This window comes from Haematobia irritans, chromosome 4 (genome assembly GCF_050003625.1).
Source record: "Haematobia irritans isolate KBUSLIRL chromosome 4, ASM5000362v1, whole genome shotgun sequence".
Classification (NCBI taxonomy): Eukaryota; Metazoa; Arthropoda; class Insecta; order Diptera; family Muscidae; genus Haematobia; species Haematobia irritans.
In genome coordinates, this window is record NC_134400.1 from 133,711,651 (window position 1) to 133,726,330 (window position 14,680).

The window sequence follows — 14,680 nt, forward strand, 5'->3', positions numbered from 1 at the left end:
ATAAAATATCAATTTATCAATTAATTTATTAATTGAAAAATTTTTCAACTATAATCAATTTTTTAATTGGAAATAATGTAGTGATATGTTTGGGGTCTACGTTACAGAAGCGATTTTTTTTTAGGGTGTAGAATGAAATAGGTCCAGTACCATGTGTGTGTGTGTGTGGGCGTATATATGCTCGCTATAGGCATCTCTCTTGCATCTTTTCATCCATGCTTATGCGGTGGTTCTGATTGTGATTCGTAGGCTTACTTCTGTCATTTCGAATCCGTAATAAAACTGCAGTACATAAAGAAAACTCTCACAACGGATATGATATGCAAATTGCATTAAACCGACGACAATGCAAAATATAATGTTGTTTTTTTTCCTCATATTGCTTAAATATTCATTTCTCGGATAGGTTATCGACGAAAGGTAAGCTATCAATAAGAATACAACGGATGATAGAGGATACATTATTTTATTTAGCAGAAAAGGCAAATGGAATTTTTTTTTGTTTATAAGGAAGGCAAGTGCTATGGAATCGATGGACATGTCAACGAAAATGGCTATAGGCGAATTAAGTTTTTGTTTTAGATCACGAAAATTAATTGATTTTAGTTCAATATCTTTTTTTTTAATTATTTTTTGTTTGTTTGAGAAAAAAAGTTTTATACAAATAAAGTACACAGTTGTACAAAATTCGAAATTCGCACAAAATAGTTTATATTTTTCTAAACTGCAAATGAAAAAAAAAGGTTTAATACAAAAAAGTACATAACTTCGAAATTTGCATAAAATAGTTCATATATTTCTAAAATGAAGAAATTCTACTTAAATTGTGTCTGTCTTGAATTTCGTATTGCGCTCAAAATTTAATTTTAACTTAAAATTTTGACAATTTTTCACTTTAAAATGTGAACAAACCCGGAAAAAACTATTGACTATGCAAAATATGGAATGAACAACATTGGCATTCACAAATAAAAACTTATATCACCTTAACTTTGGAATGTTGCAATGGACAGTCATTCGCGCTTCTTATTAGAAACGATGATAAAGGTTATGGCATACTAGTGTGTTATTGTTCCGTTCACTAACACTACTGATCCGTACATGGATTATTCATCGTTTTTTTTTTTCAGCGAAAGAGAATATGGACGGTTTCTAAGAATACACTAATAGCCGCTTCTGTGAGCATGATTAAGGGATCAGCTTGGTACAATTGTACTAAATTTGGTACATTTCATTTGAAAATCCAATAACATTAGCATTTATCTAGAAAGAGTTATTACATCCTTACTTTGGAATGTTGCTATAAACAGTCTTTTGCTCATTTTAATAGAAAAGAAAAAAAGTGGTAGTAAACAGGTGTGTTATTTTTGCGTCCAGTAATACTAGTTCCAGAGAAAGCCACTGGTGACGGCTACAGAGAATACACTGAATGCCGTTTCCGCGGGTCAAATTGCCCAGCATGGAGCCGAAAGAAAAAACCATGGATTGAGAACATGACATTGATGTAACAAGTATATATGGCCGTAAGTTCGGCCAGGCCGAAGCTTATGTACCCTCCACCATGGATTGCGTAGAAACTTCTTCTAAACACTGCCATCCACAATCGAATTACTTAATTTGCGGTAACGCTTGCCGATGGCAAGGCATCTTAAAATCTCCTAACACCGTCTTTTAAATTGTATGTAAGTCCATACGTGGTATATATTAAATCAAAAAAGATCGATCAAATACGTATATAATTCAGTTTGACAAAATTTTCTATAGAAATAAAATTTTCACAAACTTTTCTATAGAAATAAAATTTTGACAAAATTTTCTATAGAAATAAAATTTTAACAAAATTTTCTATAGAAATCAAATTTTGAAAAAATTTTCTATAGAAATAAAATTTCACAAAATCTTGTATAGAAATAAAATTTTGACAAAATTTTCTATAGAAATAAAATTTTGATAAAATTTTCTATAGAAATACTATTGTAACAAAATTTTCTATAGAAATAAAATTTTAACAAAATTTTCTATAGAAATAAAAGTTTAATAAAATTTTCTACAGAAATAAAATTTTCACAAAATCTTGTATAGAAATAAAATTTTGACAAAATTTTCTATACAAATAAAATTTTCACAAAATTTTCTATAGAAATAACATTTTGATAAAATTTTCTATAGAAATAAAATCTTGACAATATCTTGTAAAGAAATAAAATTCCACAAAATTTTCTATAGAAATAAAATTTCACAAAATTTTCTATAGAAATAAAATTTTGACAAAATTTTCCATAGAATAAAATTTTGACAAAATTTTCTATAAAAATAAAATTTTAACAAAATTTTCCATAGAAATAAAATTTTGACAAAATTTGCTATAGAAATTAAATTTCACAAAATTTTCTATAGAAATAAAATTTTGATAAAATTTTCTATAGAATAAAATTTTGACAAAATTTTCTATAAAAATAAAATTTTAACAAAATTTTCTATAGAAATAAAATTTTGACAAAATTTTCTATAGAAATAAAATTTTGACAAATTTTTCTATAGAAATAAAATTTTGACAAAATTTTCTATAGAAATAAAATTTTGACAAAATTTTCTATAGAAATAAAATTTCACAAAATCTTGTATAGAAATAAAATTTTGACAAAATTTTCTATAGAAATAAAATTTTGACAAAATTTTCTATAGAAATAAAATTTTGACAAAATTTTCTATAGAAATAAAATTGTAACAAAATTTTCTATAGAAATAAAATTTTGACAAGATTTTCTATAGAAATAAAAGTTTAATAAAATGTTCTACAGAAATAAAATTTTCACAAAATCTTGTATAGAAATAAAATTTTGACAAAATTTTCTATACAAATAAAATTTTCACAAAATTTTCTATAGAAATAAAATTTTGATAAAATTTTCTATAGAAATAAAATCTTGACAATATCTTGTATAGAAATAGAATTTCACAAAATTTTCTATAGAAATAAAATTTTGACAAAATTTTCTATAGAAATAAAATTTTAACAAAATCTTCTATAGAAATAAAATTTTGACAAAATTTTCTATAGAAACATATTCAAAAACTACGCAACCAATATACTTCCTATAAAAGGTATATATCAAAATCACATATTGATTTATATGTTTAAAGCTGTGACAAATAATGGATTTTCGCTTGTACAATTTAAAAGAAACAGAAATCAACACAACATCAACACAAGACAAGAGGATAATTTAATATCTGTTAGATGCAGAACAGAGCTAACAAAACAAAGGATTGAATACGCGGGACCTCAAGAATATAATGCACTACCACAAACTCTAAAAATAATTGCTAGAATTTCGGTATTCAAATCTTCATTGAAAAAATATATACTAGGAAAAATTGAAACACTAATTTAATATCAATCATTACACATTTTTTATTGTCAAGTTGAATTTTAATATAATTTTAATATGAATTTATTTTTGAATTAATTATGAGAAGTAATTGATAATACGATAGATATATGTTTTTGCCAACTAGTCTCTATATAAGCCTACTCGGCGCAGAGACTTCTATTATATTGTAAACATATTTAATGGAATAAAGTAAATTAAAAAAAAAAAAAAAATAAAATTTCACAAAATTTTCTATAGAAATAAAATTTTGGCAAAATTTTCCATAGAATAAAATTTTGACAAAATTTTCTATAAAAATAAAATTTTAACAAAATTTTTTATAGAAATAAAATTTTGACAAAATTTTCTATAGAAATAAAATTTTGACAAAATTTTCTATAGAAATAAAATTTTGACAAAATTTTCTATAGAATAAAATTTTGACAAAATTTTCTATAAAAATAAAATTTTAACAAAATTTTCTATAGAAATAAAATTTTGACAAAATTTTCTATAGAAATAAAATTTTGACAAATTTTTCTATAGAAATAAAATTTTGACAAAATTTTCTACAAAAATAAAATTTGGACAAAATTTTCTATAGAAATAAAATTTTGGTAGATTATTTTTGGCTCGAGTGGCAACCATGATTATGAACCGATATGGACCAATTTTTGTGTGATTGGAGATCGGCTATATATAACTATAGACCGATATGGACCAATTTTGGTATGGTTGTTAGCGGCCATATACTAACACCACGTTCCGAATTTGAATCGGATCGGATGAATCTTTCTCCTCCAATATGCTCCGGAGGTCAAATCTGGAGAACGGTTTATATGGGGGCTATATATAATTATGGACCGATATGGACGGTTGTTGAAGATCATATACTAACCCCATGTTCCAAAATACAACCGGATTGGATGAAATTTGCTTCTCTTAGAGGCTCCGCAAGCCAAATCTGGGGATCGGTTTATATGGGGGCTATATATGATTGTGAACCGATGTGGACCAATTTTTGCATGGATGTTAGAGACCATATACTAACACCACGTTCTACATTTGAACTGGATCGGATGAATTTTGCTTCTGTTTGAGACTCCGCAAGCCAAATCTGGGGATCGGTTTATATGGGAGCTAGACATAATTATGGACCGATGTGGACCCATTATTGCATGATTGTTAGAGACCATATGCCAACACCATGTACCAAATTTCAGCAAAATCGGATGAAATTTGGTTCTCTTTGAGGCTCTGCAAGCCAAATCTAGGGATCGGTTTATATGGGTGCTACATATAATTATGGGCCGTTGTGGACCAATTTTTGCATGGTTGTTAGATACCATATACCAACATTATGTACCAAATTTCAGGCGTATCGGATGAAATTTGCTTCTCTTTGAGGCTCTGCAAGCCAAATTTAGGGATCGGTTTATATGGGGGCTACATATAATTATGGGCCGTTGTGGGCCAATTTTTGCATGGTTGTTAGACACTATATACTAACACCATGTACCAAATTTCAGCCGGATCGAATGGAATATGCTTCTCTTAGGGGCTCCGCAAGCCAAATCTGAGGGTCCCTTTATAGGGGGGCTATACGTATTTAAAAGTGGACCGATATGGCCCATTTGTAATACCATCCGACCTACATCAATAACAACTACTAGTGCCAAGTTTCAAGTCGATAGCTTTTTTCGTTCGGAAGTTAGCGTGATTTCAACAGACGGACGGACGGTCGGACGTCTTCAATGTCAGAAATGGTGAAATGTCTTCAATCACAGAAATGGTATATCAATTAACAAATGAATTGAAATTGTTTCCATTAAAAAATTTGTTGAATCAATTACATTTTTAATTGAATATTTTTTAAAGCTCAATTATGAATTTAATTGGAAAATTTTTCGTGAGCACTTTTTCTGTGTAATAGGGAATTTATATATGTGCATATATTTTTTTTTTTTTTAAATTAATTGTAGTTGCAAAACGTTATGTTATGGCATCTATCAATAAAAATTGTGTCTTTAAAAGAGTACAGCATTTCATTTTGGACAATTAACTAGAAACTGGTACGATTTGCTAATGTAAATTGCAAGCGAAAATACATTCTCCATGTGCTCGAAGCTCGAAGCGCTTTCACTCACCGGTTTAAGAAAATAGTTCGCCTTTATTCGTCTGAGGAATAATGATCTTTTTATCACTGTACTGTTCATTGAACTCAGTTGAGAACATTTGCCCGTCCCCCCTGTTAGGTGGACTTTTTGCCTACAGTAGTACATACGATTGGCATTCCACAAATATATATTTGCATACATAGGCAGATAATTCCAATTAAAGTTATCCCTTAGGAAATATAAATGTAAGTAAATAATATTCAAATGCCGACTATGTGAATGTTATTAGGATGAACTGCTACAAACATATATGAACATGCAATATAAAGTTTGTGTGTATTTTAGTTCGAGATATAGAGAACTTCGACGCATGAAAATTCGAAGTTCATTCCCTCGAACGGAAACATGTACAGTCAGGCGTGTATAGATTTGTAGCTGGTGTTTTCTTTTCAATGACTCTATTGATCAAGTTCTTTAAACATAAATTCACTTTTCATCATAAATTTTCAATCGTTTGTAGTTCAATTTTTTTTCTCCGAAATAGATCAGTTGAACTAGTACACTTTCCGAAGATAAATCTAAAAATTTTAGCTATGAAGACTATATCAGAATCTCGAGAACCATTTATTTCCATTTATTTAAGCAAGGCAAAGTCTTTAAAAGGCCAAATTAACGAATTACAATGTACTACTCTAATTTTTGTTTGTGTTTTAGAGGAATCGTTAAAATCTCTTGTATGTGTGCAAGAAAATGTTGAAATAACGCCTTGATTTAAAATTTAAAATCTGTAGATTTTCATACCCATTATTTAAATGAATACGAGAAGTAAAATCTGGAAATTTTACATTAAGATTCAAGCACTTTTCATGACCAGTGCGCCTTCTAAAAGGTTAGCTGATAAGTCCCCGGTCTAACAAAGAAAAACACATTTTTTTGTCAAAATTCGTATTTATTATTCAACATAGTTCCCTTCAAGAGCGATACAACGATTATAACGACCTTCCAATTTTTTGATACCATTTTGGTAGTACTCCTTTGGTTTTGCCTCAAAATAGGCCTCAGTTTCGGCGATCACCTCTTCATTACAGCCAAATTTTTTCCCTGCGAGCATCCTTTTGAGGTCTGAGAACAAGAAAAAGTCGCTGGGGTCCAGATCTGGAGAATACGGTGGGTGGGGAAGCAATTCGAAGCCCAATTTATGAATTTTTGCCATCGTTCTCAATGACTTGTGGCACGGTGCGTTGTCTTGGTGGAACAACACTTTTTTCTTCTTCATATGGGGCCGTTTTGCCGCGATTTCGACCTTCAAATGCTCCAATAACGCCATATAATAGTCACTGTTGATGGTTTTTCCCTTCTCAAGACTATCGATAAAAATTATTCCATGCGCATCCCAAAAAACAGGGGCCATTACTTTGCCAGCGGACTTTTGAGTCTTTCCACGCTTCGGAGACGGTTCACCGGTCGCTGTCCACTCAGCCGACTGTTGATTGGACTCAGGAGTATAGTGATGGAGCCATGTTTCATCTATTGTCACATATCGATGGAAAAACTCGAGTGTATTATGAGTTAAAAGCTGCAAACACCGCTCAGAATCATCAACACGTTGTTGTTTTTGGTCAAATGTGAGCTCGCGCGGCATCCATTTTGCACAGAGCTTCCGCATATCCAAATATTGATGAATGATATGATCAACACGTTCCTTTGATATCGTTAAGGCCTCTGCTATCTCGATCAACTTCATTTTACGGTCATTCAAAATCATTTTGTGGATTTTTTAGATGTTTTCGTCGGTAACCACCTCTTTCGGGCGCCCACTGTGTTCGCCGTCCTCCGTGCTCATTTCACCACGCTTGAATTTCGCATGCCAATCAATTATTGTTGATTTCCCTGGGGGCAGAGTCCGGAAACTCATTATCAAGCCAAGTTTTTGCTTCCACCGTATTTTTTCCCTTCAGAAAACAGTATTTTATCAAAACACGAAATTCCTTTTTTCCATTTTTTTCACAATAACAAAAGTTGCTTCACAAAAGACATTCTATCTCACAAACTAATTGACTTGCAGACGTCAAATTTTGACACGAATCACTTGAAGATTGGTACTATATAACAAGTAAAGGGTGATTCTTTTGAGGTTAGGATTTTCATGCATTAGTATTTGACAGATCACGTGGGATTTCAGACATGGTGTCAAAGAGAAAGATGCTCAGTATGCTTTGACATTTCATCATGAATAGACTTACTAACGAGCAACGCTTGCAAATCATTGAATTTTATTACCAAAATCAGTGTTCGGTTCGAAATGTGTTTCGCGCTTTACGTCCGATTTATGGTCTACATAAATAAGCTACGTAAATAAGCAAAATTGCCGCATTTGGAGTGAAGAGCAACCAGAAGCCGTTCAAGAACTGCCCATGCATCCCGAAAAATGCACTGTTTGGTGTGGTTTGTACGCTGGTGGAATCATTGGACCGTATTTTTTCAAAGATGCTGTTGGACGCAACGTTACGGTGAATGGCGATCGCTATCGTTCGATGCTAACAAACTTTTTGTTGCCAAAAATGGAAGAACTGAACTTGGTTGACATGTGGTTTCAACAAGATGGCGCTACATGCCACACAGCTCGCGATTCTATGGCCATTTTGAGGGAAAACTTCGGAGAACAATTCATCTCAAGAAATGGACCGGTAAGTTGGCCACCAAGATCATGCGATTTGACGCCTTTAGACTATTTTTTGTGGGGCTACGTCAAGTCTAAAGTCTACAGAAATAAGCCAGCAACTATTCCAGCTTTGGAAGACAACATTTCCGAAGAAATTCGGGCTATTCCGGCCGAAATGCTCGAAAAAGTTGCCCAAAATTGGACTTTCCGAATGGACCACCTAAGACGCAGCCGCGGTCAACATTTAAATGAAATTATCTTCAAAAAGTAAATGTCATGGACCAATCTAACGTTTCAAATAAAGAACCGATGAGATTTTGCAAATTTTATGCGTTTTTAAAAAAAAAAAAAGTTATCAAGCTCTTAACAAATCACCCTTTATATACGGCCGTAAGTTCGGCCAGGCCGAATCTTATGTACCCTCCACCATGGATTGCGTAGAAACTTCTGTGAAAGACTAACATCCACAATCGAATTACTTGGGTTGTGGTATCTTAAAACTTCTTAACATCGTTTTCTAAATTGTGAGTTAGTCCATACATGGTAGATATTAGACCAAAAAGTTATGTATAGTTAAGTCTACAAATAATTAGGAATCGATATGGACTTTTTGCACGGGACGTAGAGAGCCAGAATTGAAATATGGGTGACGCTTATATGGGGGCTATATACAATTATGAACTTGATATGGACCAATTTTTGTGTGATTGGGGATCGATTTATCTGAGGGCCATATATAACTATAGACCGATATGGACCTAGTTAGACATGGTTGTTAACGACCATATACTAGCACAATGTACCAAATTTCAACTCACTCGGATGAAATTTGCTCCTCCAAGAGGCTCCAAAACCAAATCTCGGCATCGGTTTACATGGGGCTATGTATGCTTATGGACTGATATGGACCACTTTTGGCATGGTTGTTAAATATCATATACTACCACCACGTACCAAAGTTCAACCAGATCGGATAAATTTTGCTTCTCCAAAAGGCACCGGAGGTCAAATCTGGGGATCGGTTTATATGGGAGCTATATATAATTATGGACTGATAGGAACCAATTCCTGCATGGTTGTTGGATACCATATACTAACATCACGTACCAAACTTCCACCGAATGGGAAGAATTTTGATCTTCCAAGGCGCTCTGGAGGTCAAATCTGGGGATCGGTTTATATGGGGCCTATATATAATTATGGACCGATATCGACCAATTTTTGCACGGGAGTTTGGGGCCATATATTAACACCACGTACAAAATTTCAACTGAATCAGATGAATTTTGCTCTTCCAAGAGGCTCCGGAAGTCAAATCTGGTGATCGGTTTATATGGCGGCTATATATAATTATATAATTATGGACCAATTTTTGCATGGTTGTTAGAGACCATGTACTAACATCACGTACCAAATTTCAGCCTGATCGGATGAAATTTGCTTCCTTAGCGGCCTCGCAAGCCAAATCTGGGAGTCGGTTTATATGGGGGCTATATATAATTATGGACCAATGTGGACCAATTTTTGCATGGTCGCTAGAGACCATATACTAACATCACGTACCAAATTTCACCCGGATCGGATAAAATTTGCTTCTCTTAGCGGCCTCGCAAGCCAAATCGGGGGATCGGTTTATATGGGGGCTATATATAATTATGGACCAATTTTTGCATGGTTGTTGGAGACCATATTCTAACACCATGTACCAAATTTCAGCCGGATCGGATGAATTTTGCTTCTCTTAGAGGCCTCACAAGCCAAATTTTGGGGTCCGTTTATATGGGGGCTATACGTAAAAGTGGACCGATATGGCCCATTTGCAATACCATCCGACCTACATCAATAACAACTACAAGTTTCAAGTCGATAGCTTTTTTCGTTCGGAAGTTAGCGTGATTTCAACAGACGGACGGACGGACATGCTCAGATCGACTCAGAATTTCACCACGACCCAGAATATATATACTTTATGGGGTCTTGGAGCAATATTTCGATGTGTTACAAACGGAATGACAAAGTTAATATACCCCCCATCCTATGGTGGAGGGTATAAACATTTTTGTGATACTTTTTTTTTTCTGTGTGATCTGAAAAATGTTTCATATAAAGTGGAAATTCTATAAAGAAGTGGGAGAGATACATTTTTGTTCTCTCTTCAGAGTAACCAAATTTTAGCAGCACATCCTAATAACAAAATAAGACTAGATGTCCTTTAGTTGGCACTTGAACGCTTACTTATGGGAAACTGGTTTACACCAGGGTTGGCCTGTCACAAACTGTGACTTTTGCGACATACATTTGCGACGGTATAATACGTATGTCGCAAAAGTCGTAAACCTACTGTAGAAAACCAAATTTTGAATAGAAGAAATCCTGAACATTTTTTAATTTAGTTTGACAGCATTCGCTGTGAGTTTCTGCAGAAATTTGTGAAAGTTTTCCCATGTTCAAGCCTATTTTCTTAGGTGGTATCGAAATTCCCGTTGGTGAGTGTGCAAAATACCTTGGGGTTATATTGGACAGGAGACTGAACTCAAAGCTAAGAAAGGACGAGAAAATCCACGGTTACCCTGTACTCGTGCAAAAGACAATAGGGAAAATGTGAGGACTAAAACCGAAAATTGTGAACATTCCTAAGAATTGAAACTTCTTCGCACATACCATCGTCTTGGATATCATCGAATTCGCCGCCTAGCTGACGCGACTAAAGTATTTTCAGTTTGCGACTTTTGTTACTTTGTCTACATTTACGACGCGTATGTGACGTTTACGACGTTTACAACTTTGCGACAGTCGCAAACCTAAAAAAAGTTTGATACAGACCATCTCTGGTTTACACACATAAATGACATAATTTCAGGATTTCATGCTTTAATTTTCTTAAATTGCTTACAGCAGCAAATGCAATGACATTCCAATATAAAAGGATTAAACTCAATATTTCTTTCAAGCTTTCAAGAGTATGCAAATAAAATATTTTTTATTTAAGGATATTATTAGCAATATTTAAAAGATAAAGAGAAGAGGACATGACAACAAAGAAAAGCATTGAACTGCAAATAGACATTCATTGTACAGTACACTTGTGAGGCATTCCATGTGAGTAATTGATGGACAGATAAGGATAAAGGATAGTAATAATAATATTAATATTATTATTTTAGCTAGCAATGCAATTTTAAATGTGTGTGTGTTTTTTTTCTGAACATTCCCATAACAAATATGCATATAAAATGGATAAAATAGCAAACTGTTAACATAACAACAAATACTTAAAGCTAAACACATTCTATTTTGGTTTCGTTTGCTCACCTAGAGCTGGAGCCGGTATGGCACCGTCTTTTGTCAATACAACTTTTGGGTTGGGTTTTGGTTGTTCATATTTGGAAATTGATGTTTATTTTTTTTTTTAAATTCCATAATGAGGTGGAAGAAGAGAGTAAAAGAAAACAAACAAGAACAAATTAGGAAACATTATAAATATGCCAAGAAATACAAACACAAATTACATTCTACATTCCTAAAGGTTAAGAAAACAATTCCTACGAATTTTTTGGCAAAGAAGATGATTTAGTTGATTCGTTTTAGGTCATATGTGGTGTCTATAACATTCTGGTAAGTGTACATAGTTTACTCTTGTGAAATGAAACTTAAGACCAAGGAAATGTCTTTTTAGACCTATAGGTCAAGTTGTTTTTTTACAGTTAAATAATTATTTGTTTATGATTACTGTGTTACATTGTTTGTTCTCAACTACACTGAAGAAAAATTTTGTCGGTTCCAAAGATTTTCTCTTTCCACTAAAACTGTTCGTATTGATTCGGAGCCACACGGTTGCCAAAGTTAATAGAATTTTACCAAAACTGGTAGAATTCTTGATACATTTCATCCCCAACCAAGAGGTACTTCTATTTTGTATAGAACTATCAAACAACAATAAACTAAAATTTTGACAAAATTTTTTTATAGAAATAAAATTTTGAAAAAAAAAAATCTATAGAAATTAAATTTTGACAAAATTTTTCGATAGAAATAATATTTTGACAAAATTTTTCGATAGAAATAATATTTTGACAAAATTTTTCGATAGAAATAAAATTTTGACACAATTTTCTGTAGAAATACAATTTTGACAAAATTTTCTATAGAAATAAAATTTTGACAAAATTTTCTATAGAAATAAAATTTTGACAAAATTTTCTATAGAAATGAAATTTTTACAACATCTTTCCAAAGAAATAAAATTTTGACAAAAGTTTCAATAGAAATAAAATTTTGACAAAATTTTCTATAGAAATCAAATGTTGACAAAATTTTCTATAGAAATACAATTTTGACAAAATTTTCTATAGAAATAAAATTTTGACAAAATATTCTATAGAAATAAAATTTTGAAAAAATTTTCTATAGAAATAACATTTTGACAAAATTTTCTATAGAAATTAAATTTTGACAAAATTTTCTATAGAAATAAAATTTTGACAAAATTTCGTAAAGAAATAAAATTTTGACAAAATTTCCCAAAGAAATAAAATTTTGACAAAATTGCCAAAATAAAATTTTGGCACAATTTTCTATAGAAATAAAATTTTGACAAAATTTTCTATAGAAATAAAATTTTGAAAAAATTTTCTATAGAAATAACATTTTGACAAAATTTTCTATACAAATAAAATTTTGACAAAATTTTCTATAGAAATAAAATTTTGACAAAATTTTCTATAGAAATAAAATTTTGACAAAATTTCGTAAAGAAATAAAATTTTGACAACATTTCCTAAAGAAATAAAATTTGGACAAAATTTCCAAAATAAAATTTTGACAAAATTTCCAAAATAAAATTTTGACAAAATTTCCAAAATAAAATTTTGACAACATTTTCTATAAAAATAAAATTTTGCCAAAATTTTCCATAGAAATAAAATTTTGAAAAAATTTCCTATAGAAATAAAATTTTAACAAAATTTTCTATAGACATAAAAATTTGACAAAATTTTCTATAGAAATAAAATTTTGACAAAATTTTCTATCGAAATAAAATTTTGACAAAATTTTCTATAGAAATAAAATTTTGACAAAATTTTCTATAGAAATAAAATTTTGACAAAATTTCGTAAAGAAATAAAATTTTGACAAAATTTCATAAAGAAATAAAATTTTGACAAAATTTTTTATAGAAATAAAATTTTGACAAAATTTTTCTAAAGAATAAAATTAAATAATTTTTGACAAAATTTTCTATAGAAATAAAATTGTGAAAAAAATTTTCTATAGAAATAAAATTGTGAAAAAAATTTTCTATAGAAATAAAATTTTTGAAATAAAATTGTGCCAAAATTTTCTATAGAAATAACATTTTGCGAAAATTTTCTATAGAAATAAAATTTTGACAAAATTTTCTATAGAAATAAAATTTTGACAAAATTTTCTATAAAAATAAAATTTTGAAAATTTTTTTTACAGAAATCAAATTTTGACTAAATTTTCTATAAAAATAAAATTTTGACAAAATTTTCGATAGAAAAAAAAATTTTAACAAAATTTTCTATAGAAATAATATTTTGATAAAATTTTCTATAGAAATAAAATTTTGACAAAATTTTTTATAGAAATAAAATTTTGAGAAAATTTTCTATAAAAATAAAATTTTGACAAAATTTTCGATAGAAAAAAAAAATTTAACAAAATTTTCTATAGAAATAATATTTCGATAAAATTTTCTATAGAAATAAAATTTTGACTAAATTTTCTATAGAAAAAAATTTTGACAAAATTTTCTATAGAAATAAAATTTTGAAAAAATTTTCTATAGAAATAACATTTTGACAAAATTTTCTATACAACTAAAATTTTGACAAAATTTTCTATAGAAATAAAATTTTGACAAAATTTCGTAAAGAAATAAAATTTTGACAAAATTTCCTAAAGAAATAAAATTTTGACAAAATTTCCTAAAGAAATAAAATTTTGACAAAATTTTTTATAGAAATAAAATTTTGACAAAATTTCTAAAATAAAATTTTGACAAAATTTTCTATAGAAATAAAATTTTGCCAAAATTTTCCATAGAAATAAAATTTTGAAAAAAATTCCTATAGAAATAAATTTAAAAAAAATTCTATAGACATAAAATGTTGAAAAAAATTTTCTATAGAAATAAAATGTTAACAAAATTTTCTATAGAAAAATTTTGATAAGATTTTCTATAGAAATAAAATTTTGAGAAAATTTTCTATAGAAATAAAATTTCGACAAAATTTTTCCAAAGATATAAATTTTTGACAAAATTGTCCACAGAAATAAAATTTTGACAAAATTGTCTAGAAATAAAATTTTGACAAAATTGTCTAGAAATAAAATTTTGACAAAATTTTCTATAACATAGAAATAAAATTTTAACAAAATGTTCTATAGAAATAATATTTCGATAAAATTTTCTATAGAAATAAAATGTTGACAAAATTTTCTATAGAAATACAATTTTGACAAAATTTTCTATAGAAATAAAATTTTGACAAAATTTTCTA

The 14,680-nt window shown here is 29.9% G+C and overlaps 1 protein-coding gene across 12 annotated transcripts in view; it reads right to left on the minus strand.

Moving 5' to 3' along the window:
* Rbfox1 (RNA-binding Fox protein 1) overlaps positions 1-14,680 on the minus strand; it is a 714,540-nt gene that overhangs the window by 115,325 nt on the left and 584,535 nt on the right. For 7 of the 12 annotated variants that reach the window (XM_075308553.1, XM_075308547.1, XM_075308548.1 and 4 more), the window contains exon 9: positions 11,466-11,507. The exons of the other annotated variants lie outside the window; for them this stretch is intronic. In XM_075308553.1, the coding sequence (XP_075164668.1) occupies positions 11,466-11,507 (42 nt within the window). The remainder of the gene's footprint in view (positions 1-11,465; positions 11,508-14,680) is intronic. 12 annotated transcript variants of the gene reach the window in all.